This window comes from Centrocercus urophasianus, unplaced genomic scaffold (assembly GCF_019232065.1).
Source record: "Centrocercus urophasianus isolate 14NV4802_14NV808 unplaced genomic scaffold, USGS_Curo_1.0 seq_20, whole genome shotgun sequence".
NCBI lineage: Eukaryota > Metazoa > Chordata > Aves > Galliformes > Phasianidae > Centrocercus > Centrocercus urophasianus.
The window spans coordinates 12,360,242-12,388,211 of NW_024884756.1; the positions used below are offsets into that span (position 1 = coordinate 12,360,242).

Genomic DNA, 27,970 nt, shown 5'->3' on the forward strand with positions numbered 1-27,970 from the left:
AAGACTGAAGTGTTCAATTATTTAATTTACTGAGAGGGAGGTTAAAAGATAACATAAAGGATCACCGCATACAGCTACCAAAGGAGAGGGGTTTTGCAGACCACCTGGCTCTTAGAATCTAGTAGAAACATACAGTGTCTGGAAAAGGAAAACCAACAACTTCATACTTAGGAAAAAAAGAAATAAACTTCTAAAAAGAGCAAAATGATTATGCTCTGAAGAACGTGACAAATTCTCCACTATTGGAAATTTTAATTAATTTCATTACATTTATAGAAGTGACATGATGGATCAAAATAAAATTCAAAATCAAAATTTAGTCTGAAGCAGAAAGGTAGAGAGCTTAGAAGGCTCAGATAAAGCATTTAAAGTTTCCTTTCTGGTTTCAAATCTAACAATGGCAGCTGTGCTTCTTCTAGCTACTGCGTGAAAAAGTGCGAGCTACATGGTTGAGGTGAAGAGGAACTTCCAGCATGACAAGACGACATGGATGTTACTGTACTGCAAAACCATTTCTTCAAAACATTTGCAGACTTCCCATTTTCAGGGTGGATGCTGCATTCAAGATAGATATTCCTTGAGCCAATTGCTAGCTTGCTTAATGGTCTCCTCCCAGCCACAGCAATAGAGCTGAACTCATCTACACAGCCTGAACTCATTTTTTGTTCTGGTAATTAGTTTGTGACATCCTCAGTGTAGTTCCACCCCTTTTCTTGACAAAATGTATGTTTTTCAGTGACAGGAGGATTCCAGAGAAAGTCAGGAATACTAGGTTTCTTTTGGAATCAGCATTTCTTACCAGCAAGAGGAATGAACTTTCTGTTTACATTCATGCCAGCAGTGTCCCATCTCAGCATCTGACAGTCTCTGCTTTTGGTTACAGCCAGTTTTTCCATCACCACAGCAAAGAATAAGTATGGAGACACAAGATTCTTCTGAACAAGGCTGCCATTGGCAAGCCTGTGATTTACATTAAGACAGGCTTTCATACAAGCAAGTTCAAAAATAAAACTATGAACAAATAGAGCAATTCCATCTTAGTATCCATTCCATGCTTCTATCAGGAAAATATTCTGGATTACACCAAGAAAACTGTCGTTAAAAATAGTTTAAGAAATACTAATGTTTTTCTGTCTTCCACACCCCTGTCACGCTCCTCTTGCCAAAAAAGGAGGCTAAGGCGTATAAGAATCAAGCCATTCTCCTCCTAAGCAGGGGGGATTTAACATTGCTTAATAAAACCATTCAGCACTACTTAGCCTTAGCCCCAGGGCAATACGCAAGCACCGAGTGCAAAGAACTGTATCTCTCTTGCAAAGCCTTCCATTCTGTCTTTCTCATTTTGCTCCTTTTCTACAGATGGAACAGCACAATGCAGTGTAAGCTGAAGACCTGCCACTCTCCTGCCACAGCCATTTATCATCCAATTCAGATGTTTGGCTCTGTAGACATTTCCAAACAAAGTGTACAGACTGGCACTATTTTAGCTTGAAACTTAACTAGGTAACTCATCTGGCCGCTCACTAAACCTGTCACATACAAAGCCTTCCTCCAAAGGCTGCTGCCTCCTGTTTTCAGCTGTTAATTAAAAACATAACCTTACACAGGAACAGATCCTGCGTTCAGAGGCGAAAAGTGTCACTGAGCTCAGTGAGACTGGAGCACTGGATCTGCTGTGACATATATTGAGAAGGCAAGCACATGCAACACAGCAGAATTCCTCAAATATGGTTAATACAGCATCTGAATTTGGCCCGTAATATCTAGTCTCAAATTAACAGCTTCAGAGAAAGCCAGAGAAATACAAAAGGGCAAAGCAGCAATGCTGTTTAACGATGAGATTTTACAACCCAGCGCAAAGATGTGCAGATGCTGCTGACAATCTTCCCCTTCATGTGCCTTTGCGCTGAACGGGGTGGTGCCTTCAGGCACCGCATGCTCATAAAGCTATTTGGCAGATGATCTTTCCTGCCTGCTCAGTGGGGAGGAAAACCAAAGCTCTCTTCCTTGATTTGTCTGTCCATGCACATGCTGGCATGGCTTCTGCTGGCTTCAGGTAAGCAGAACAGTTTCACTGTGCAGGTCCCACTTCCTCCTGACACTGCACAGATTCCCTCCTCACTCTCCTCCAGGGAAATCAGAAGCAGCCACAGCACTTTCCTCTCCTTCCTGGTGTTGTGCCATGCCAGAGAAGCAGGCAAAGCTCAGAGCCTCCCAGACTCAATGCTGTATAGCAATACAGCCCTCATCTGATCCTCCTTAAATATCTCCTATTAAGCTGGACTTAGGTGAATAAATTCATAGACAATTATATGCCATCTCCATACCATATACAGCTAGGTGGTTTGACCAAGATGAGGACAGGACAAGACAAGGAGGACACAACAATCACGAACTATGAGAATGCTGGGGAGAAGAATGGCATTCTTTGAGGAGATGCTACCTTAGTAGCTCCACCTATTTCTTTCCTTTTCCATCACCGTCTGTCTTCTGATGCTGTACATTACAGTAGTGTTCAAGATGCTCCACTGAGAACAGATTGGCAAATAGGTGGCTTTTACCTGGATTTCTCTACACTCCTGGGCATTCAGCCATGAAAAAAAAAAGAAATCACTCATTTCCATTAGTGGCTGGCAATGAGACTGCATCCACTTCTTCTGGATGTAGACTTCACTGTAGCGATCCAGTCATTTGTGACTGTCAGGGCCTAATTACTGCAGTGATGTGAAACTGCAAAACTTACAAAATGTAAGCATAAAGCACAACAGCCAATTGCTCAACTGCAGGCACATCCAAAGTCAGGCCATCCCAAAGCTCTACTCCTGTCCAGACGGAAATGCTCTTGCATACACAAAAGTGACAAGGCCTACATGTGACAGTGCGAGCCTTCATGTTGGGCACTGCACATAACCCATCTGATGTATGCTCCATCTCACTGCAGCATAATCTTCTTAGGCACCGACAAACAATATTCTTCTCACACTGATCTCCAAAAGCTTATTGAATGTCTGGATGACTTCCTAAATGGTGAGTCCCAGCCAGCTAAACGCTCAAACCTTTCAGGAGAGCTGTGAAGAGCTGAGAGTGTCATGTTTCCTTCAAATTGAAGTTTCAGGAAGAACACGGAGATTTATGATTAGACAGATTTACCTTGAAAATACACAGGGTGCCTCAGGGAACCATACACCTAGGGGACACACTGAGGGTGCAAAAGAACAGGAACAGACGGAATACACAGAACGCCTTGCTGCTACATCACGTAAGTGTGTGCCTGCATCCGCAGGACTCTGCTCACTACTGGGTATTCTAGCTCAAAAAGGAATACTGGTGATACAAAGAGAGTTCAGGGTGATGAAAGTTACTTCACTGGGAAATTTTCATTTGTAAAGACTGCAAAAATTAAGCTGAGTCATTGGAAGGAAAGATGAATAAAAGGAGATATGATATGGGAATGTGAAAAATGGCTGTAGAGAGTTACACTGGGCAGCAATTACTATTTCATTCTTGTAATTCAAAAGGAAGTAACCAACATATTTAAAGTAGATTAAAAAAAAAAAAAAAAAAGGACTACAAGGACTACATTGAAGTACAGAGAACCAACCTGCAAAAATCCCTGCTACAACATGACAGGATGACAGGATGACAGGAGATGTGAGTTTTGAAGGACCGTGAAAGAAGATGTTTCTTTAACCAACACAGTAAGACACAGCTAAAAAAGTGCTACAAAAGCCAGTGAGTGCACAGGAACAAGTTCCAAAACAAAGGCTGACAAATACTGTTGTTTGAAGGCAGTAACTAGACTACAGACAAACTTTTGGTTTAAAATCACACATTAAAAATGCCTACAAACATCTAATAATGTTTTTTTTTGTGTGTGTGTGAAAAAGCCTCTATGCATGGGTTTCCAAAAGTAAGATATTCTTTTTATTTTCGTGTTGAATAGAACACAGCATTACATATTTGTCAGTCAAACTTTGCTGTAACTCCTATGAATGCAAACAGACCAATGGAGAAAAAAAGAAGAAAAAGAGGCTGCTCATTGATTTCCTAAATGTCAGCACAACTTCACATCTAAGAATCTCTTCATGCTTATTTTTGCTTTGTTTTTATAAATTACCTGATTAGGAAGTCCAAGAATTGGACTGTGCAATCTTGTGAAGGTTTTTCCCAGTCCCCTGGTTCTACAAGGAGAATTTTTTCTATTTTTCTAGCTTTCTTCCCATCTTCTCTTCTGGTGTTCTCTCACTCTTTTTTCTAGCTTGCTACATCTTATGCTGTTTAGAAGTCCCATAGAAACGGGACTGAAATCTGTGAAATGCTTTCTTTTTCTTACATCCCACTGGTTTCAGCTAGAATTACTTTTGACTGAGTTGGATAAGAATTAAAAATTGAAAAAGCCTTCAGAGGATTGGTTCTTATTTCCACAGGGTTCAGTTAGGCACAGAGAAACTCTACAGGAATAGGACTTCTACTCAGTGGGACTTTGCAGCAACATGGGACTTCAGTAGCTGTGGTTGCCGCAGTGGAGACTTCCCACAGCAGTACTCCATCATTGCCAGATGGATTTCATCACTATAAACTCTGTTAGTTATGCTCTGCTGTGACCTGCTGTAATCACTGCAGAGCCAGCTCCCTCAATGTCACGTTCTCTACAAGTGGATCATGGCTCTTGCTGACATGTTCAGTGAGAGAGACTTTCTCTTTTAAAACTGAAAGTTCAAATAATTAGGACAGTTATAAAGACAGCAATACATCAACAGAAAAGGTGACAAGATGAAATTGCAATATAATGCCTCATGCAAGAGCCAGGGATTAGGCTGATTTCCCTACACACTGGAGGGAGGGTAAATCAGAGAGTGAGAGGTACAAGGCTTAGCACTGTACCTGGGTAAAGATGCATACTGCCTTTCCATCCCTTCGAAGTGGAGATTGTATGAGCTCCCATCTGGACCTTTTCCAGGAACCTGCGGAGAGGAGAGTAATTAGACATGAAGATCAATTATGCACCCCAGCTACTAACAATGCATCTCAAAACGATAAGCAGAGAACATACGATGCTACAATATGCCAAAATCAACAGAAGAAAGGTAGGGGCTCAAAGAAGCTCCAAATCCCATACATAATCTTATCACTGCTAACAAGAAAGGCTTCTGTATCAAAGAGCTGTTTAGAACAGGTACAATCTTCAAGACTTCTCCTTGTTTGTATGCTAGCTGGGATACTGTCTCCCCTTCCCTGACTGGCTTTCTTCCTAAAATTCAATAACATGAGGAGCTAATCTAAGTAAGCATACTGCTTCTGATTCCTGCAGTGTAACTCCTTGAATCAAAGCAAGCATCTTAGTACCAAGTCTGCTGTTTTCCTCCACGCTTGTGCTTTTCTCAAGCATAAAACACAATATAAACAGACATTGCTTTCAATCTTAACACAAATCCAGAAACTTCCCTTAACACCACTGCAAATCTAAGTATCCATCTGGGACTTATATGCATCTGGTGTGCTCTGGTGCTGTTTCAGAAGTGAAACATTAGTGCACTCAGTTAAAATGCCAGCCCACTGCTTGGTTTGTTTGAAGATGGCAACTGGAGTGGGCTAGAGAGCACAATTCTAAGCTGGAAGTCTCCAACTGGAGTACGAAATGGTGAACTTCAATGCTTTTAGCACACAGGAACTCTCCCAATTTCACTCACTCAATGCCTGCTGATGGCCCAAAGTGTTAAGAGCCTTGTTAAAATGGAGCTATTAGTCTTTTTCTCCATAAATGCAGGAGGCCCTGACTGCATTCAGTGTTTCCTACATTAGTATGTGTTCCTATTCCGGTGCTGCTAGAATCAGCAGTTTTATAAAGCAATATACTAAGAGGCCATTTAAAATCCCCTTCCCCTTTTACAGATTAATGGCAGAAAGGAAGATTTAATGCCTTTTCAAACATTTTTAACAATTCATTAAAAAGAAAAGAATAAATCACACAAAGCTTTCTGCAAATGCCTGATTGTAGAAAAACAAACAAAAATTAACATGTGCTGCACGTTCCAAAGGTTAGAGCACATTTTTGTTAGCCTTGTAATTTACGCACAATAAGTCATTTTCACTGTGGAGATTTAAAAGCTATAATGGGACAGGTAGTGCACTCAGGTGTAGGAGGTCTTATCTACTTTCATACAGTAATTTTGTGTACAATCTCTCCACTACATATGCATTACATAAGTCCAATGCAAATAAAGGCATCATCCCTTCCAGCTCCTAGCAAAGCACAGGAATTATGCTTGACAAATACCATCATGTGCCTTACCACTCACTAAGGATCCAAGACACTCATAAGAGGAAAGATTATTCAGCACAGGCTTCTTGCTATCTCCCCTTTATCCGAATCAAAACAGGAAGGAATCCTTGTGGAACTGGTGGCCACAGGAAATAACCACCTCTGATTTGAAATGATCCCTGCGTTAGCGGTGCCTGACTTCGGGTGAGTGAAAAATAACAGTAATTGCTCTACATTTCAAAAGGAGGGCAAGCAGGCTAAATTCATCATTCATTCATTTTTTCCACCAGTAGAAGTAACATGTAGAGAGAATGGACACATGCACTCAGGCTGAGTCATGGCCGCTTTGGCTGCTCTCATGCTGCTAATTTGATCAGGTTGATAATTTCCCTTAATTCACCAGGTACAGCGGTTACAGAGGAACCTCCTAATTTGTGCTTTTTATGAAGAACGAGGAAGGAAAAATCCAAATGTATAATTTAGTTTGCTTGGCACAAAAGCCATGTAGGATACAGCCTACCTGCGTGGCAGCAGCGAGGTTATTAACTATGTGCAGCAGCCAGATGCTTATGAGCGCAATGATGCGCCGGGTAACTCACCCTGCACCCACAGCCCTGTGCAAGCTTCACGGTGATTACTTTCACACCTACCATGAGCAGCGGCAGCCAACATGCAGGAACAGATTTAGAATTATTCAGCAGTGATCCCAAAACTTACACCACTCACAAGACAGTAAAAAAATATTTACATTGCAAGGCCTTTTTACAGCCTGAAAACGCCCCTTTTCTGATGGGTTTCCTGCAGACCAGCCAGAAGGAGGTCCCCCCACCGGCTCTGTTTGTATATATGATTTGGGATCCAGTTACCATAGAAACCCCTGGCGGTGGATACAGGGCTTTTGGTTCCATCAAGCTGCTCAGTCTCCCCATCCTATATAAAACCTCAATGCTCTGGAAAGGCAAGCTCTGGCTCTCTGTCGCTAATTAAAGACTCAGCCATTTCTTCTTTCCTTCCCCCATCTGTCCATGCAGCAGTAAAAACATAGCATCGCTCAGCTGAGAGCAAAACAGTGCCTAAAATAAAATACTACCCCGATGAGAGAGAAGTTGTGAAAATAGAAGCACCTTCCTCATCCAATTTATTTATGCTTTAGATTGAGTCCAAGCAATGGTTCTTGCTCTCTCCACAACTTATTAAGCTAAAAATTGGCATTAAAGATACTAATTAGCAAGATCAAAATATTCCCAGCTTGTCCTCCCTCCCAGCAGACAGGAAGCACACAGCTGGCCTAGGACAGGGGCGTAGGTTTGAAGCACATCTTTAGTGATTTTAAAGTGATTAGGGAAGAAAACAACAGAACTGTAGTAGAAGAGTTAAAGCCTGGCAGTCCTACTCAGGCCAAAGGGACGCTGAGCATGCAGTGGCCAGTGCGGCGCTGGAGCTGGCAGGAGGGGTATTGCTCAGCTCTTGCCATCAGCACCCAGTAGCACTGGCAGAGCATAGCAATGGTGTTTCACAAACATACAGTAATGCACGATAGAACGAATGATTGGAAACACACATCTGTATTTTTAAATTAACTACATCAACTTAAAAAAAAAACCCCGTCATTATGAAGAAATCATCTCTTAGAGCAGAGCGGCCTCAAATAACTAACAAGCAAAACATGAATATGCAAAAATAACGGGGGAGAGATAAACACAGAAACAGCCATCATCCCATCAGCGCAATTAAAAGAGCAGCAGCATGCCTAAATTGAGGAAAGGAAAGCTATCTGTATTAAAAAAACAACAACAAACAATTCACAAAACTCAATCCACAGGCAGCAGCAGGGGACTGGCAGGGAGAGAAGCAGGGGAGCAGGCTGGGGGCTCCTTCATCTCCGGGACAAATGCAATCTACACTTGTTGCAAGACAGGAATCTGTAGGTTCTTAATTTCCTTGCAAGACAGCAATCTGTAGGTTCTTAATTTCCCATTCCTACTCAAAAGAATAAGCAACTGTAGAGAAAACAAGAAAACAAAACGAAGTTGTACAGGTGTCAGTGAAGCTGTTCCTTTGTCAAACACAGTAACTGCAGGGTGCTTCAGAGGAGGCTTGTAAGGCTCAGAAATGATAAGCAAACAGAAAGCAACCTGCTAATTCTCCCAAGGTTAAGTTCCTAGGGAAGAAAAAAAAGAAAAAAAAAGTGGACATGCACATGTAGATCAAACCAGAGAAGAAATGTCTTAGGTCACTCAAACATTTGTGCATAAGCACAAATATTGCACAAGTAGAGTACCCCTATAGGGAGGTATCTTGAAACAAACCAAGGATTTGCCTATAGGAAAGTGCTGGGGCTGCAGAAGAGAAACATAAGCAGAAGAAGATGTACTTCATTCTAAAGCTTGAGGCTACCTGGAATACTATGCAGAAAAATGTGAGAGGCCATGTTTTTGTCTGGGAGATGCTGCATTTTGCTTCTTCTCACCTGCCTCACATTGCCTTCCACCTGGAGTATATATTCCAGGCTAAAAGCAGCAGTGGACTGGACAGCTTCCTGTGCCTGTTCTGTACGGAGCAAGGCATCCAGGTTTGGACAGCCGTTGTGGTATGAACGACAGTGAGCACGTGCATGGTGGTTCTCCATAAAAAATGGCATGACACTACTGTTGTGTTTTACATGACTGACAAGCACTGCAAGACATGATCCAGCCCAGGAAGCCTGCAGAGTAAGGCATGTGCTCCACCATCACCCAAGCGCTTTGAAAATCCCACCCAGTTCTGCCTTTTGCCTGCAACTCTGTGTATAAACATGGCACACAGTGCTGCCGGATTGCTTAGCACATTTTTCAATAGCCTTGTGATCATCTGTTAAAGGACTTGATTCAGATGCTGGCTTGACCTCTGTTCTCAAAGCTCTTCTTTTGTCTGTGAGCGTTTCTAATCACATGGGTTGAGATTCAGCATGCCAAAAAGAGCCATGGTATAACGGAATGTGCCCTTTAACCTCCAGGTCTCCCCTCTGCTGAGACACAGTTGGTTTTTGTTTTCAATTAAGTGAAAACTGAAGAAAAACTCAGAGAGGTAAAAGCAGATTTGTTCTCCACCCCAGCCCCAATGTTTCACGCACAGGTGAAGAATGAAAATCCATCCATTTTATTTTTTGCATTTCAACAATCTGCCCGGCTCTAGTGACTGCCAGTCACTAGATTTAAGATTTAGAACAATCTGACACACTAACATTTTATTTAGCTGCTAAAACAGAGGTGATTTACGTATGGCAGTAAACTGTATATTCCATGTGAAATGGATGAAGTTGATGCAAGGGGTCTTCTTAATTGCTTGCTGCTATGATATCCTAATTATCCCACCCTTCAAGACCTCCTGCATTTCCACAGAAAACATGTTTTCCTCCATCCAGACTTTTTATGTTTTGCATCAAAAGGTAAAAATTAAAAATTCTAGCAGTGTTCACAATTCAAAAGAATTTTCCTGATGTTTTCCTTACATACACAAAGAGGGATGTATTTTGCTTTCCTGGTTTTGCAATGAAAGTTGAAACAGTGATTTTACGTTATTATAACACTCATCATTTCTCCCTCTAATTTGGATGGTTTTTAATAAAGCTCCATTGATTCCACTGAAAGAAATCCCTCCTGGCAAAAGCAGAACACACACGCTGATTGCTAAATATGCAGCAATTATCATATTCAGCAGCACACTTTAATATCTTATTTATAGATGTATCTATCTATAATTTGCTTTAATTAAGTTGCATTGATTTTAATGACAGAAGCAGTCCTCAAAGAAGAGCCTAATGCTATACGAGCCCATCAACACTGCTTTACTATTGTTTGGATGTGAGACGGCATCTTTCGCACTTCCTTTCGATAGCCTTATAGCGCTTTTCCTCACTAAGAGGCTGCAATGGAAAACCAAGACAGTGTTCCACAGGAACCCTCAAAAGCACCTCCACTGGAGAGAGTGCACTTTCAGCTCCCTGGCACATACTGAATTTCTACATACAACAGTTTTAAAGACTAAGGAAGGAAGCAACACCCTCCCAGAGCTGCAGAAACCTTGCATTTTGGCTCCTTCTCCATCTAACAGACATCCTGAGAGTTTGGTTGTTGGAGGTCATTAAACCATGGTCTTGAAGGTTTGTTTTGGGTAGTCTAGCAACTAATTTAAATTTATATTTCTTTTCTCAACAGAAAATAGAAGGTGAACCAACAAATGTATGTGGGTGCCAGTTCATAGCCCAAGTGTGATTTCAAAGACTTTTAAAGTTCTTTTTCTGGGCTCAGTCACAGGACGCATTGAGCCTCCTTTCTCTTCAACACATAGAATCATAAGGTTGGAAAGGACCTACAAGATCATCTAGCCCAACCGTCCTCCCACTACCACTGCTACCATGCATTACATACACTCACTTCTTAGAATTTGACACAATGTTCTAGTGTTGAAGTTGTTCCAAAACACCACTTGATGCCATTAGAACTGTGGCTAACTGTCAAAATGCATCTTCAAGAGATAGAGGGAGGTACAGTTGCAGTCCAAGCAGAGTCTCATGGTCTCGGTTTGCGTTGGGTGCCATCACATACCTTGGCCCTGATTCAGGAGAGCACACTAAATGCTGATGATGGTGATTTGTTTTAATTTCAATAGCATTTGATTCTTCTTGGAGGAATTCCCAAAGCAGACATACACCTGCATCTCCCAGTAGCTGTATCTCCTTTTTGGATGAAAATACAGAGAAAACATCAGTCTCTCTGTATCCCGTACATGTTTTTACACACTCAAACACACAACATTCCAGTGATGATGACCTAGGCATCTACATCTCTGAGGTAACCCCATAAGATATTACTGGTTCACATCAAATGAGGATCTATCTCAGAGACTGTTGAGTAGCTCTGTAACATTATTTATGCTGATTTCAGTGCATCACTCACTCCTAGTATTTCCTTCTTTTCTAACAAGAAAAATAAGTGCTGGCTTTTTAAATCACCACCTTTTGGAATATATCAGCACTAATTTTATAAGAATTGTTCATGTTAAAATGCAAGGGCATGATCTCCAAGGAAAAGCATCAATGTAGTTTTGCAAGTACATTTTCAGTTTCTGGTCATCATTTTTCATTCACTGATTATTGCTTAAATGTTGATTAATAGTTATGTTCATGCTGCTAGAATGCATTTCCCCTGGGTGAGAAAAACAACTTTGTCTAAAGAAAAAAGTGATAGTAATCAAACCATCCTTCCTCTTCCCAATAAGAAACACACATCCATGCTGCAGAGTTACTGATGATCTTAGCTTTGCTGGCAAGCAGTTTTGAACATTTTCGCCTAGAAAATCAGTTGCATGAAGCCTGAACAGCACTTGGTCAGTTAGACTGTTAGGCAATTAAATGTTCTCCTTCTCCCTCTATATCTCACACACATACACACACATATTTACATCGCATCCCTGTGCGATGAGCACCAGGAACACTGATGACAGCAGTGTTCCAACACTGGAATTAAGCAAGGCTGATTATGTCAGGATTTACTTCACCCCACTAATGCCCTACCTTGTTCAAGGAGGTGAAACTAATGGCTTAGAATTAGAGAGAGAGGAAAATTCTTTATAAAGGCAATAGACTGAGGAAAACACAAACACAGATGGGAACTTTAAAAGGGAAACAGGCTGTTCCCATAACAGTTTAAAAACATGGCAATTGCCTTAGCTCAGTAGAAAACAAGCTCTCAGCGTTTGCCGTATCTCACAACACAAACTAGAGAGAAAATAGCAAAGATGGAGGTAAAGCCAAAAATGCACAGCCCCACAAAGATAATATTCTGCTTTCTGAACCCTAGCTCCGTGATCCCTGATCCCTGGTGCAGAAGGACTATGGTTTCCTCTGACCATGCAAAATGAGATCATTTCCTGGCCTGTGTCCTTCTCTGTGGGTGGCTTCTTCTTCCATTAGTTGGATAACATGTTTTGGTTAATTCCACCTCTTAATTGTCTTTAACAAGCACCAGATTTGCAACACCCTCACTTGCAAACCTCTTCTCAAAGTACAGAGGCAAACAGAGGCCCTTGAGCTGAGCACAAAACTTGAAAGCAGCAAAACAAAAAAAACCTCAGCACGTACAGGCATTGATTCTTTCCAACTACAAGGGGGCATTTCAATTGCTCTTCCACTGAACCAGGCCAATGTAATTAATTTCTTCCCAGCTGCTAGAGAGAATAATTTAACTTTTCACTGAGACGCATTCATGATGCAATACCCGCAATACATACATGCGAATGCATTTTTTAAAGCGCATCTCTCGTAGTTGTTTTATGATACTATGCACCATTCCTCCCCCTGCATCAAACGAAACTGGTCCTTCTGCCTCAGCTTCTGTTTGAAACTCAGCTGCTTCATGTTCTTCCCAGTCTTGCATTCTTTGCTTCTCTTCTCACTGTAATTAGTTTACAAGACTACTTATCCTGATGATTACTGCTTTTAAATGACAGTCATCTTTTCTTTTACTCCAGTTCATTGTTGTGTATCATTTTGTCTTGCTATCTGAATACCCAGTTCTCTAAAGCATTCTCTCATTATGTGATCTCCCGATATAAGGCATTTTGAAATACTTCATGAGAGACACTGTACAAAGTAAATTGAATTGAATTTTCTCTCAAAGTCAGGGGCTTTCAGCATCTTTCTCTAGCTAAGTCAGCAGAGTTCTTGGCACTGGTGCCAGGGTGTAATGACCATTCTATGCTGCACAGATACAAGCTTGTGTTCTTTTTAGGGAAAATGAAATGACAGTGTCAGAACCTGGAAAGCAAACAGGGGACAGATCAATACTTCCACTTATGCTGAGGATGGCAAATGAAAACATTTGGGGATATTTTTGAGGTTTTAAGCATGCATGTAAGGATAATGCCATTTTGTCCTACCTACCTACATCTGCTGTTGGTGCTGAATGCACTTGCAGGGGGTACGTGCATGCGTATGCCTGCACAGAAAGAGGGAGGGAAAGGGGAAATAGCAGGGCATGAAACTAAATTGCAGAGCAAGTAGTGGAAATAGACAGTGAAAAGCTTCCTGCAGGCAGGCAGCTTCACAGGGGAGAAAGAGCCTTTCATTGTCTATAAAATCATGCCTTGCTGGAGGTCCTCAAGAGTAGAAGGGGTAGCGCCTAAAGGCAGTAAATCTCTTGCTGTTGTATTATTACATTCTAAACACTTAGCTACTGTACAAAGCAGCACACTGCTTCAAGAGAAGAAAAGAAGGAAGAAAAGGGGAAAATGAACAAAGGGAAGAAGCGGAAGATGGCAATAAAATTGGGAAATAACCCCCCACCACACCTTTCCCCAAGAATAGTTCACATCAAAGAGAAAGAGCAGAGTGAATGGTCACAGAGTTAAAAGTTACCCTCAACTCCTTCCATTGTGACTTGACACCACTCTGGAAGAGTACTGCTAGAATGTGAATGGTTAGCTTGTAGCACAGGCTATTAAATCCACCCTAATCCTGTTAAACACAGACACCACTAAAGAGAGGGGCTCTCTCAGTGGCATTATGACAAAAGCTCTCCACACTGCAAATTCAACATGGTTAACAAAAAAAAGTCCCAAACCTGGATTAATACTGAGCAAACAACATCAGCATAAGCAGGCTTAGAGAGAGGAATTGCTTTCCATATGCTGTGGCATCAGGTTCCTCCGGATATTCAGACACCAATCTGTAAATGTTACAGACATTGTTTCTCCTGCTTGCAACTGCTGTTGGGTGGCGACCTTCTTTGCTTGCTGATACCAATTTAGCAGTTGGTACAGCTTCTCTGTGATTTGGTACTGTCTGTTGTTTGCTGGTACCAGATGGATACCAGATGGGTAACTGTGGGCAATGGTTCCTCTGTGTTCCAGTCCCAAAATCACTGCCTATAGGGTCAGTCTCGTCAGTTGACTCCTAAATGGCACTTCAAAGCACCATTCTGAAAAACCTCAACATCTGTTCCTTACTCCTAATGACCTCAAAAAAATGTTGTAGACATACTTTCCTTTAGCCAGGAGTTACCACGCATCTGCAGGAAAAATACAACCTTGCAGATGCTCACAGCCATCAAACTCACTCCTCGCTAATGGCAGCTCCAGAAGCCACCACCTCAGCTCTGAAAGTCAGCGCTGAACGTGAAGTGTAATCAATACGTTCTTTTCTGAGGTAGCCCCACAACGTAGGAGTTGAGATATTTCAAGGCATTTGTCAAACACTACTTTCAGCAGTGAAGTGGAAGAACAAGAAAGCAAAAAACTGAAAATGCCTTTGAAAGGCAGCTGAGAAACTTGAGGGCCAAGTGTAAAGCAGGGAGCAAAGCGAGGACTGAGAAAGTGATGGAAGAGATCTGCTTTAAGTATTAATCTGCGATCGGTCTTTCACGATGGTGACTTGGTCGTCAAAGTTTAGACAGGAGCTGAAAGGCCAGTAAACAGTTGAGAATACTGCCTGTTGACATTATTTCCCACATTATTTCATACAACTCCTTCTGAGAAAGGGAAGAAAGTTTATTTAGGACAGTCTGTGAGCGTTCTGGTAAATTCTCTACATGTGCTGCAGGAGAACACTCTCTACAGAAAAATACAGCTGACATCAAAGCATATTCCCCACCCCCTGTCTTGTTTCATGGAGAAGTTATGATAAACAGGTTATGTGTTCCCCTAAGGTTACCATGGAAACTCATTCTTTTCAGGCCATCATTTGCAAAGGTAAAATTTGCATTAAAATGTGATGGAATTTGATTTTGTGCATGTGTGTGTGAAACTCAAGTGGGGTCATGCTACTACGCAGTATAGCTATTATTTCTAACTCAGGAGCATACGCTGAAGGGAGAGATCTATTAATCCGTGTAAACACCTCAGTGACCAAATTACAGTTTAATTGCTAACTTGACAGGTATCTTCCTAGCAAATTAAGAGAAATACTTTGAAAATTAGCTTCATATGCAAATGTAAACGTTAATACTGATTCACTGGTGGGTACCACCAGATAGCATTTTGTTAAATTCCCCTATAATCATTCCACAGGAAAGATTGGATTTAGATTGTCAGAATGACTTTGTTTTGATGATGGCAGACCAGGCATAGAAAGCACAAGCATGTATTTCAAATTACACATTTTTATCTTATCTTGAAGGAGTTATCATCAAATTATAAATGTAATGGGATATAGACATGCTTAATGCAATACAAGTAATTTCTGGGTCTCCTCAGAGCATGCTTTGCTTGCCTTGTTTTGAGTTACATCTTGCACCTTCTACGTCAATTTCAGTTTAGGTGTCTTCTGCTATGACTTTTCTTGAAATACTTGATGGTACAAAGCACACACCCAATCCTGGCCTTCCAGGTGACCATTTTACTTCAGAGCCACTGCCATTACTTCTCAGGCACAGAATTGGTCTTCCTAACACAGCAGTGCATTACTTACACTGGTAGTTTTAGCAGCCATTATTACCAGCTTATCAAGAAAACAGATGAAAAGACCATCCTGAGAAAAACCTTAGGATTACTCACTAGATGGTGAGATACCAGTATTAGAAGAGAGAAGAGATACCAGTATTTTCCCTTCTTCTCTGTTGTATCCATTCACAACACATGTTCAATCTAACATACTACCTAATGAGATCTATGATTTTCTGGGGCACCGGACTATGCACGTATCAGCTGTCTTGAATAGCAGACCCCCTTGAAGGCAGGACTTATATTGCTCCTCCAAAGGCAGACAACCCAGTAGAATTTGGATTACAGAAGACTTAACACCTTAAATTATACAGGACTCAGCTGGAATGGCTCTACTTAATATTGGGCGACATGGCACTTTATTCAGAGCAGGTTGTTTGAAAAGTAGTAAAACCAGACAGCAGTATTCATAATTCTTGCACTCTTATAGTTAATTAATATAGCTGAATAAATAGTGAATTATGTAAGTGTCTCAAAAAAAGTCAAAATCAGCCCTCCAGGTTAAGAAACACAGTATAGGTATTTCATCAAACACATTTTTGTACTGGCAAATTCCTACTTACAAATTCAATTTACTAATATAACCAAGAACATTAAAGGTGGTGTTTAAAAAAGCAAGCAAACAATGAAATAAATCAATTTCTATCTTTTTCAGAACTTCTCAAAACTCGGCACATTCAATGGGAAAGCTGTGTTTCAGCTGGATCCCATACTGAGAAAGAAAAAAGCAGTTAGCACTTCTTTTTACAAGTGTTCTTTGATAATAAGAGACAAGGCTAAAAGTTTAAAAGAATTGGTCCTGAGTAGAAAAGCCAAAGTCATGTACAGCATCAGCCTATCAGCCTTACCGGGTAAATGGCATTCTCATTCCCATATTTTGTACTTTATTTTAATGCAATCTTGATATTAGATTAACATCTGCACTACAGACCTTAGACTGGGAACTAATAAAGTTATCCACCCAATCTCTCAGTGTCTGAGTCAGTGACTTTCTTTTTCATTTTAAATAATTATAACGTAGTCTGTTTGCTGAGAAAAAATAGAGCCTTTATATATTCATAGATAATTGCTTATATCCAGCAACCAGTGATATATTCTAATTGCTTTTCACACCTTGGCTGTGAAGATATCTTGAACTTTTTAGTGTTTTTAACTGAAAGACAACAGCATAGCCAGAATACTGACACCTTGGCTGCTGAAACTGTGCCTATGATGTAATTTAACAAGCAGTTCTTCTAATGCATTTTGCAGTGAGGAACTCCAACAAAACTCAAGAAGACCCAAGACCTACTGCTTAGATCTTACGCTGCAATAATGAGAAGTGCTACACATGTACAGTGCAAGATTTCAATCAGAAGTCAAAAGTAATCGAAAGTCCATTATTTCAGTTGGCTTCTGTCACATACTGAACTACAAAAAAAAAAAAAAAAAGAAAGATCTGTACCCTGTAACAGCCTCAATGACTTAGTTGTATTGCTTGACCTGGCTTCTTTCAAGCTCAATCCTGTTCTGCACACTCTGGGCAACTGATGCAGTTTCCCTCTCTGAGCTCATTCTACTTTCCATTATGGTAAATGGTCAAATTTTGCAGTTCTTTGTCAAAATCATTACGTTTCAGTGGAATGTTAAAACTAGCAGGCAGACCTGGACAATGACCAGCATGTCTTGGCCACAGGTTGCTGTCTCGGACAACAGTACTAGGCAACTCTTTGGATCAACAATATTTTTGAGAGAAGAGATTTCTTTTTAATCAGCAACATACTGAACAAGGACATAATCCAGGGAGACTAAACTGTGAGAACTCAAAAAGAAGTCAACCATGTCAGCATCTACGTGAAAAACACACTGAATCCCTGGTAGGAAAGGCAGAGCCTTCACCCTATGCCTAAGAAAAAGGGTCAAGTACGAGGCCTGGTTTCAGGTCCAATCTAATAAATACCTTAACTACACGCTTAGCTTCAGCCATGAGTTTCAATAGCATTACAGACATGTCTCATGATTTAGAAAAATCAGTGCTGTTGTAACTGGGGCCTCCTTCCAGAAATTGAAGCAGGTCTCTTACTAATAGCCTGAGGAAGAGGAGGTCAATTTTGAAAGGAAACTACGTTTTTTGGCCCTTGTAGCCAGACCCACAAGCAGCTGTATTTGATTCTACAGTATGTGGGGCACTGACTTGCTGGAGGTCAGGACTAAGCTGTCATGCAGAAGTACATTTCACTGAAGACAAGGGAAGGTTCAAAGTGCAATGTGTTGGTGTTAAAATCTCAATTCTCTTCTGCCTTTGCCACGTGATGCTGGCCTGAGATTTGACAATGCACACACATGTTCAAGGCAAGTGGCCACACAGTCATGTGTCTATGTGGGGATTAACAAGTAGCTGAATAACTGTTAAAGCCTATGCTGGCAGAAGCTTGCCAAAAATGAAGCAAATCACAAAGACCCAGTGGTCATGCTGCTTAGAACTGCAACGCTGCTTTGCATAGGCCCACAGGCCAGTTTGCAGACTAGCTCTGAATGTGCTGTTGCTGTGCCCATCCAGCTGTGCCCTAAAGGACAAAAGTTGCAGAGCCAAGTCCTACCTGTGTGCACAAGAGCAGTCCACCACGCTGTACAGCATGGATTACTTTTCTCCTCATCAATATAATTACCAATTAGAGGTTTGTTTCCTGCCTTCCCAAACTTACTGGCAAATTAGGGAAAACATATAAAACAGAAAACCTCTGGGGCTCTTCACAATGTATCAATGTGATCTGTGTCAGCTGTTGTGGTCTCTGTGATACCACAACAATCGAGTTCTCAACTTGGGCAACATCAGAAGAATGTCCCCTAGGTGCGAGGGACACGACCACCAGAGCATGCGTAAATGTGCACCCAGCAGGGCTGCCCGCTTTCCTCATGCTTCCTCCTGCTATCTCTACAAAAACTTCTGACTTTGTCCTCAGAATCCCCCCCCTGTGATTAAATAAGACAAAAAGCAGCCACATGGTGAGGTACCTTGTGGAAAAGATGACATGATGTATGTCTGGAGTTCACAGAATATTCTAGGTTATAAACTGTACCAGTGGGCTCTGATAAGACGACATATGGCACCAGAACTGTTTCCCCCTGGTAAACAACAGTGTGTACATACTGTTAGCAGGAAGACAAGAGCATCCCAGATTCCCCTCTGGTTCAGCTTCACTATGCCAAATTCAACCTTTGTGTAAGTAGGAATGACTCCAAACAAGTATAAGAATCACTCATTATTACTAGTATTAATGGAGCTGAGTTTGGCTCCCCTTGCATGTGCCATTTGGAATAGTTTATTTTTCACATGAGGTTTGGCAGGGATTTCTCTAAAATAATTTCCCCCAGAACCCACCCTCAAATCCAGCCTGCAAATTTCAAAACATCTCTGCTTCCTAAGAACAGCTTTTTAGAATACAACCCAATCTGAAGCCTTTGTCACACAGAGTTAAGTAGAGAGCATAAAAAGTTTTTGATTGGTGAGCTAATCGTGCATCCTCATAAAGCACTTCAGATCATGTCAATTAATATGTTGTAAAAACATATACTCAAATACTTCTGATCCAGAATTTTCAAAGCAATTACATCCTAAGTCATTGTCTTTTTCTTTCTTTTTTTCTTTCATTTTTTTAATTTGATGTTTTTACTAATAGTCTGTGGGCTCAAAGTCTTGAATTCACAGCAGTTTCTGCTATATGGTTTCACAAAGTACATAAAATTATCACTTCTCCCATTGCACTAGAAGACAGGAATGTTGTTATTTTGGAAACTGGAATTTTGGTTTCTAACCATGATCCAACACAAATGTTAGTGTGATTTGGGAACCCAACCTATTAGACATGCAGCATCCTGAACTTGGAATGAATTGATCACGAAAAGTACAAACAAATCCTTATTCATCCTGAACATAAGCACAGAACCCCTTGACACATTATGGAAAAATAATACAGTCCTAAACATTCCTTTCTTTTTTCTTTTTTTTTTTTTTTTCTTCTGTTTGATTCTTAGGCTTGGCTTCCTGCCACAGTGAAGTAGTTGGCCTTTACACAGACAGGCAGAATTCTTCTTTTGTACTCTCAACTGGGAACTGACAAAACTCAGTACATTACAGATTTGTTTCAATCAAGATGTTCACAGCCAGAATCCAGAGGCAGATTTTCTTACATCTTTAGGCTACTTATCAACTTACAAACCTGATTTGCAAATAAAAAAGCAACTCTTAGAGCCACTTAATATGTAGTTTAGAACAATGAAGCTGATGTGGCCACTAACAGGTGGAGAATTATTTGCAGTGTGGCCTGTGTTACTCGTACTGCTCGAATGTACACAATAAGGATAGAATTTCAAGAATTTACTGCCACCCTGAAGGAAAGAATTGATGTTAAATAACTGGATTTGTACAAAGTCTGTAAGACAATCCAACTAAATCCTCAAATACACGATTAATTCCTCATTATTTAAATGTTCTTAAATAGAAGAGTACATGCATACTTTGTAGCTTATCTTGACATCTCCTTCTCTACTTCTCATGATCTGTTACTACACTATGACTACAAATCCCTGAAAGAAACTGTTTCATGAAAAGAATTTCCAACTCCTAGGGAGATTGCCTGCATTTCTGCAGCTTACTCTAGTTCTCTCAGCATTTCACTGATACTGCAGTATCCAGTAATACATATACAGACATATTAAGCTTTTTTTCCTGTAGTCCCAATGGATTTAGGATTAGATTTCTATAGAATATTTTCATGATTGCTTTCACTATTTATGTTCTGCTAAGACATCAACATGTACACACATCTGAACTCTGTCTTCAGGTGATTGCTTTCCAAAAGACATCCTAAGCGTCAGAAAATTTTAGGGCAATCTCACAACTGACAACAACAGGTATCCTTTTCCCCAAACAGCATTTACACTGACCCTCACCCTACCCTTCGGTCAACTAGATCTAGCTGGGGCTTACTTTAAGCCCTGTGATCCACTCTGCCTATCATTTTTCTAGTTGTAAATATGAAAAACAAGGCGGGGGAGGGGGGCAGGGTGAGGGGTTGAGGGGGAAGCGGGTGCAAAGGAGTCCAAAGGATGCAAAACTTAGCAACAAACCAAAGCACAAAGAAAGTGGAAATGAATTTTGAAGGATCTGACTGTATAGCACAGACAGTGCTGTATACACGTGTCTGTTTATGGAGACACACGAAACTGAATTATTCACTTACTTAGAAAAAGAACAGACTGTGGGGAAGGGAGAGCAGAATGAAGGCGCAAGAGAGCAAAAAATTCATCCAGCAACAGATGAGAGGAACAGAAGAGGACTGGAAAATGGATACATGGTGGGAGAATGGATGATGAGAGAATAGCAGTCCTATTTAGAATGAATTTTTGACCTTATTTTTAAACATTTATGGATCCCAATTGCCTGTCATGAGATCATTTTGCCTTACAATGCTGGCTTTTTAGTCAGCTTTGCAGTTTAACTTGATTTATCCCACTTAAAAAAAAAAAAGTAGATTGTTAGAAATACCCGTTCTATTAGAAATTCTGTCCCATTACAGTGTCAGCTAAAGGCCACTTGTCAACGTCAGCTTTATCAGATGGAGATTTGCCCCGTGAGTTCTCAAATACTTTTTTGGAGGACAAGACCCAGCGACCATTTCTGAGGCTGCTGATTTGTGACAGGATAGCGTCTTCTGAAATTATCCTCTGTTATTTCCCAACTTATCTGCATGTTTTGTGAGATGGTGAGTAGTGATTACAGCAGCTGCTGTACATTAGAAAGAAATCATACAGAAAAGCTGGCTTAGGTAATACAATTGACAGATAAAAACAAAGAATGAACGAATTGAGTATTAAAAATATATACAGAGATCCAGGATCTCCTTTCCAGCTGCAGCTTCCCTGGTGACATTGCCTCCTGTGTGAAGCAAGAAAAACCTGTACCAGAAGGTTTTCCTCCTCTCCAGCTGTCTACTGATTCTTTAAAGAAAGATCTGATGTCCTGAAGTTTTTATTTACAATTATGCAATTAGTCATCAACGTGTTTCTTCACTGATTGAATAAAGATGGAAAAAATCAGCTGGTGTTCTGTCTGTATCACACTGTGCTTCTCAGGGTCAGCAGCCCGAGGCGGGTGACATGACATTGCTTACAAAATATCTTGAGGACTCTCCAAGCAAGATGCTTTGAGACATTTGTTTTACTTTGAATATTTAGATCCTAATTTTTATCCTTTGTTTTTGTTTGAAAGGATTGATGTAACATGTATTTTAAGGGTAAAATCACATGTAGGAGTAGAACTGAAGAAATATCAGCCAGGAGTCAGAAGAGAACAAGCTGTGGTCACAGTATTATAGAGACCAAAAGACTGCCTGTGAAAGCCTGGCTGGGAGGATCAATGGATGATATTGTTGCAATGATGAGACCAGAAGTCTTTGAAATTTGTAAACCACTTCAAGGAGAGAAACTTGCAGCAACAAACTTCAGTGCATTAAAGCCCTTGAGGTAAACTCCGATTTTTAAGCAGACTGCAATTCCTCACAACAAAAAATGTTTAAAAATATTCTGTATTTGAAGGACTAAAAGAAACAATCCTAGTGCCACTATTATTAATCAGTTCAAGATTGAGATACTCAAAGCTCCCTTTCAGCTGCTCTGATTAAGGACAACTTGCCTCATAGGAAAAGTAAGGCTTTGGAAATCAGTAATCTTGGGGTATTATACCTAATAGGAAAGGCTTAAAAAGGATTACCTGGAAGAAACCTTTATGAATCTTAGGAAACTACACTGGGCCATAAACATCAGCCTTCTCTGAGGATTAATAAAGCTTTATCAGTTTCAGATAAGCAGTAAAAAAACCTCAGTCTGCTGAAGAGGTACCACTAGGCCAGTCCAGGTTCTCAGTTCAGTTTACAAAAGCTATTCAGAAGAAGAATGACAAATTCAGGTCACACAATCTAAGGCAGTAGATTGAAGTTAACCTCTCAAAGAAAAGAATTACTTCACTGAAAGTGAATTTTTCAGCAACTGATTCAGAATAATATATATTTTTTCCTTGGGGAGGGGGGGAAGTGGGGTTAATGGACAAATAAGGACAACGATTTACGCAAGCACAGCCCCCTTTGAACTTTATCTATGTGACTGCAATAAAGTCTATAGTGTCACACAGGTATTGCTTTGTCTATAATCCCAATCACTGAAGATTTCATTTCAGATTTTGTACCAATAGTTTGGAGTACCATTAAAAACAATGTTAGCTCCAAGCCCAGGTGTACTTAGATTTTTAAGATTTTTAATATATCGTGCCTCTTTTTTAACTCAAATTTCAAATTTAGCATACATTGCACCGTATCATTTTTGAATGCTAGTTGATTATAATTACTTGTAAAGAGAGTCCAACTCTGAAATCTGTTCAGGTGGAGCTCATGAGTGCCATAATTGTCATCCCATAGACTACAGCTGTTGCATTTATTTAATACATTAAAAAATCTAGCACTCTTGACTTAATTTCTCGTTCTACCACAGGTTACACTTCAGCAATGAGTAGATAACACATCTTCGTGTAGTGAGAGTCCTACGTGTGTAATCAGGAATACAGTATGCCTGTAACATTTGACCACTATAACAGTATAGTGGTAAAATATTTTAAGATCTTTTGATGGAGTAGGAGCAAATTATTCCATTTTTCACCTTACGGAAGTGACTGAGAATGTATCACAGCCAGATTGCTATTGTCCTGCAAGCAGAAAGAAGGGCAGGGTAGACATGCCTGTGCTTCCTCCCTCTCATTTTGCACAGGTAAGCACAGTGAGAGTCTGTTCTTCCAATGCTGTCATTAACCCACGGAAACACCTGCTGAAAAGCCTTGATGCTATCACATGTGACAAAGTTTGGCAAAGACTGCATACCTTGGACCTCAGGAGAGAGGAAGCCCGGACCTACACCAAGGCAGTAAACAAACACAGTATTCTCAGCCAAGTTTTCATGTTATCAGTGTTTGCTTGAGGTAGAAGAGTTGGCATTAAACATTTCTCCATTTCCGTAAGCCCCCCAAATTCATGATAAACTGACACAGGATATCTAGAAATACAAATAAATCAGTTTCTTCTGCAAACCCTGAACATGCAACAGCCCTGTGCAGCATACTGTGGACATACCCAACGGTGGTCGCAATCAGACAGCTGTGTTCGTCCTTCATCGTCCTCATAGAAAGGCAAGCCCTCCCGCCTGGCCTGATGGTACTCCTTCCTTAGCTTCTGGATTCGGTCAGCATTCCCACCACCTGCACAGCCACTGAGAAAGATAAAAGATGCTAAATTAAACTCCTATATCTACACAAATTAAAACAATGTTCAGATAGCCACTTGAGCGCGCATGCAATGCCCACACCTGATACGAATGGACTGTGAACATTGGACTCTTAATTTCCATAGCGCCCGCTGGCTCACATCAGCCCTATTTTTGCCTTCCCATATTAAAAAACTCTTAATTGCGAATTTGATCCCCCTTTTTAAAAAAAGGCTGTCCCTGTCCAAAGAACTTAACAATTCCAGCACAAGACAAGAGACAACAGATGGATGCAGACAGATGGGGGAGCACAAGGAAACTTTTAACATTCCTATGAGCAGCTATAAATGGCTATCATATTTTAATAATAATGATGATGGTAAGCTGCCAGGAAAACGTTCCCTTTTGCTCCCATGCTAAATGTGGAATTTCCCTAAAATTACATTTGTTCAAGGTAAAGAATAGACAATACTCACGGAGAAGCACAGAAAAAAGTTTTATCTCATAAAAAACAACCTCGCTGCCAACTATAGTAAGAACTAAAACATCAGCCATGAATACAGAGGTGAGGCGAAAGAGATGGGAAAGCACACTACTGAGTTTTGACACCATTTTTTAAGGGTAGTAATTAATCAGTAACTTCACAAAGACTCAATTCTACGCTGGATACACTGCAAGCTGCCTTGGTAAAGGCTAGTGGAGTTGCTTATCAGAAGGATTAAAAAACAATCCTGAAAATCCCTAGGAATTCTAGTAAAATAAAATACAGGCACATGAAAATGAATAAATTAAAAGCTTCTCAGACCTATTTCCAGCCCTACTCTAGCTACTGGAAAGTACACTGTCTGCGTTGCTCAGTAGCATTTACTGATGTTCAGAGGGAATTGTAGAATTTCTTTGTGGCAACTTTAAACTCACACTGCTGTTGTTGCAGCACGTATTCATACATTCTCTTAACCTCAGCTTCATCACACCTGTAAGGGGCTACAGAATACAGACTTATTCACTTGAGCTCTACAGAACATCTTGTCACACTGTACTCCACTAAGAGCTGGCCAGATTCTAGGTAAGCCTTTTGTATGTACTGCATAGCAAACTGAATTTGGAAAATACATAGAGAAGACTAGACATAAAGCCATCAGTTAAATAATACGTATTTTCTAATAGCAAACAGCAATCTAGAATAGTGGATAAATTACTTTTGAAACTAATTATGAATGGAGGGGAATCCCATGTAGGGTGCAAGTGCAACAGAGTATGCAGGGCTGGAAGTGTTTCCTGGCAGCACCAGTGTGTTTCCACAAAAAATCAAATGATTAAATTACTTGTCTTCCCCAGATCCCAAGCTACCCAGCCCCTCTATTCTACAAAGCCCCTGAGGTTTCAAGCTTTTCTGGCTGACTTACTGAGCTCTTCCAGAACATTGGACATTTTTCTTATCATCTGCTGAGACAGTGCGGAAAGCTTGCACAAGCATCGTGGAGTATTGAAAAAAATCACCAGTACATTCCCTTTTCCCTATGATTCTTTCCATGAATTGTTGTCAAATAGCAGAAAACCATCTCCAGTTTGCAAAATACTCAAACTAAGGACTAGCTAATGGGGGATATCACTTGTGAACAGTGAAGCTTGGCCCACTGTGAGCAATACAATACCTGTGAAATTGCCAGACTTCCCTTGTGACTATAGATAAAGACTTTAATTATAGCTGGTAGCATGCAGATAAGGCCCAAAATGCAATGCTGCTCCTGTTGCTTTACCAATACCATTACCTAAAGCTGCTTTAGCTAGGAGAAGGAAATGCTGAGATCCTCAACAACATGGCCAGTTTGATGAGCTGAGCTGCTCCCTGCAGCTCTTTGCAAATGGAATCAGCATCTGTGGCCGGTGGCCTGAAGGTCATACCCCCCCCTTCTACCTCCAGGTATTTGGGCTTAAGTAAACTTGGGTAAACTGAAAATACTGTAAGTTTTTGTGTTTTTTTTTTTTTTTTAAATGAAATTTGAACGTGACTGACTCATTCCAGCAAAATGTCAAATATTGTGAGAGACAGTAACAGCAGCTTGTGCTCCATTTACTGCAGATCTCCCATAGATGAACTTCCCTCTGCTTAGACCCATCCAGCCAGCAAGTAGGTATGGATCTAACGTAGAAATCAAGCTGATTTTTTATGTATATATATTTATATGTATATATATTTTATACGTATACATGTATATGTATATACAGCTTCGTCATGGGTGACCCCTCCTATACCACATAATAAGTACAGAACCTCATTATGAGCATAAGTAGTAACATTTGAATGGAAGATAGCACCACATGAAAAGCATAACATCTGTAGAAACAAGCAGCTCTGTGAAACCTGATTTCCTCTGCTCCACTCCTGTGAGTACTCCAGTGTCCAGAGATGGGACTGAGTTCACACTGAAAAGCCTCTCCCCAGCACAGGCATTCATCCGGGCCCCCCAAAGCAGGCTGCTCATTTTCATGAAGATTACACGCTTTCTATCTTTTGAACATCTAGTCATCTGTCAAATCTGGTCAGAACTGGCCAGCAAGTTCAGAATTTGATAGGATGGTGGGGGTTGCAGATCAGAAGGGGCCATCAGCTTCATTTTTTCAAGAAACAGTTAAAATGCCACATCTAATTTTTTTCTCCATCACCGTTTATAAGCACAAATGCAAAAGACATTGGCTGTTGAAAGAGCTGCATATCTAGCTTACCATGAAAGTTTTACCCACTCCTGAGAAATGCGAGATGAATATGATGCCCTGTGCATGGCTCATGAAACAGTTCTGAATTTCAAGTTGGCTCCTGACAATTATGTGAATATATGAACCACATTCGAACTCACCAGATGAATTCAATCAGCACTGTGCAAATATCGCATACATAATCTATTAGTTTACCCCAAAGAAACTGAAGCATTGAATTCAAACAGAATGAAGTCATCAGTAATAAAAAAAAAGAAACTGATAAGGCAATATTAAAAAAAAAAAAAAAAACCCACAACACAATTTTCCAAGATTTGCAGAGAAGATCATACATTGACTGTAAACTGTTCTCCCATCTGCCCGTAAATGCATAATTAAAAAATATTGGTTTGATCAGATAGCAGTTCTCAGACGGGGAAACAGCAAATGAATACCGGTTCAAATGTTTAGGATGCATGACTACTTACAGTGACAGCAACCTGAACTTACAGAAGAAAAATAAAAACAACACTCCAACCAAAGTCAATTTATATTAAGGAGACTTACTGAAGCTTTTATTCACCCTAGTAAGCTCCGCAGACAGATTTCTTTTACGGCAGCTTTACATTTAATGCAGTGCTCCCTCCTTTAGGAGATATAAATATCACAGCCCTCATGGTATCTACAGCAGTGCACAACTCACCACCCTGACAGGGCTCCCTGCACTACGCAGTCTTTAGAGAGCTGCACAGCCACATAGGTGCCACTGGTCCCAGCACGCTCCCAGCCCCAATCCAGACTCACAGACTTCTCACCCCCCATTTCCCCCTTCCACATACTGCAAGGGCTTTTCTCTGGAAATACTAATTAAAAAAAAAAAAGAAAAGAAAAAAAAAAGTGAAAAAAAAATCTCATTTTTCTGCCTTATACCTGAATTTGCCCAAGTCGTGATGTGGGTTCCACCTTGCCCACTGTGACTGCAAGGAGCACTGTGTGAAAGGGCACAGGTGCCCCAAAACAAAATGGAACCTGTACTTCAGCACAGATGTATCGAGAAGCTGTCTTTAACACTGCATAAAATAAGACTGTGAAATTCCATCCCGTCATCTCAGAAGGGCTAGATGGTATTCTCAATACGACAAGTTATTTTTTTCTAAGAACCAAAACATCAGCAGCAGCACTTCATACAGATGGCTCAGGTTGTACACAATAAAATCTCCTCTCTATTCTCCCTCTGAGTAGCTAATC

General features: G+C 40.6%; 1 protein-coding gene across 1 annotated transcript in view; it reads right to left on the reverse strand.

Annotated features, from left to right (window-relative positions):
• Positions 1 to 27,970, reverse strand: part of PARD3B (par-3 family cell polarity regulator beta) — a 354,547-nt gene that overhangs the window by 24,174 nt on the left and 302,403 nt on the right. The window contains exons 21-22 of the mRNA XM_042822376.1: positions 23,896 to 24,031; positions 4,885 to 4,964 (exon numbers count right to left, since the gene is read on the reverse strand). Of these exons, the coding sequence (XP_042678310.1) occupies positions 4,885 to 4,964; positions 23,896 to 24,031 (216 nt within the window). The remainder of the gene's footprint in view (positions 1 to 4,884; positions 4,965 to 23,895; positions 24,032 to 27,970) is intronic.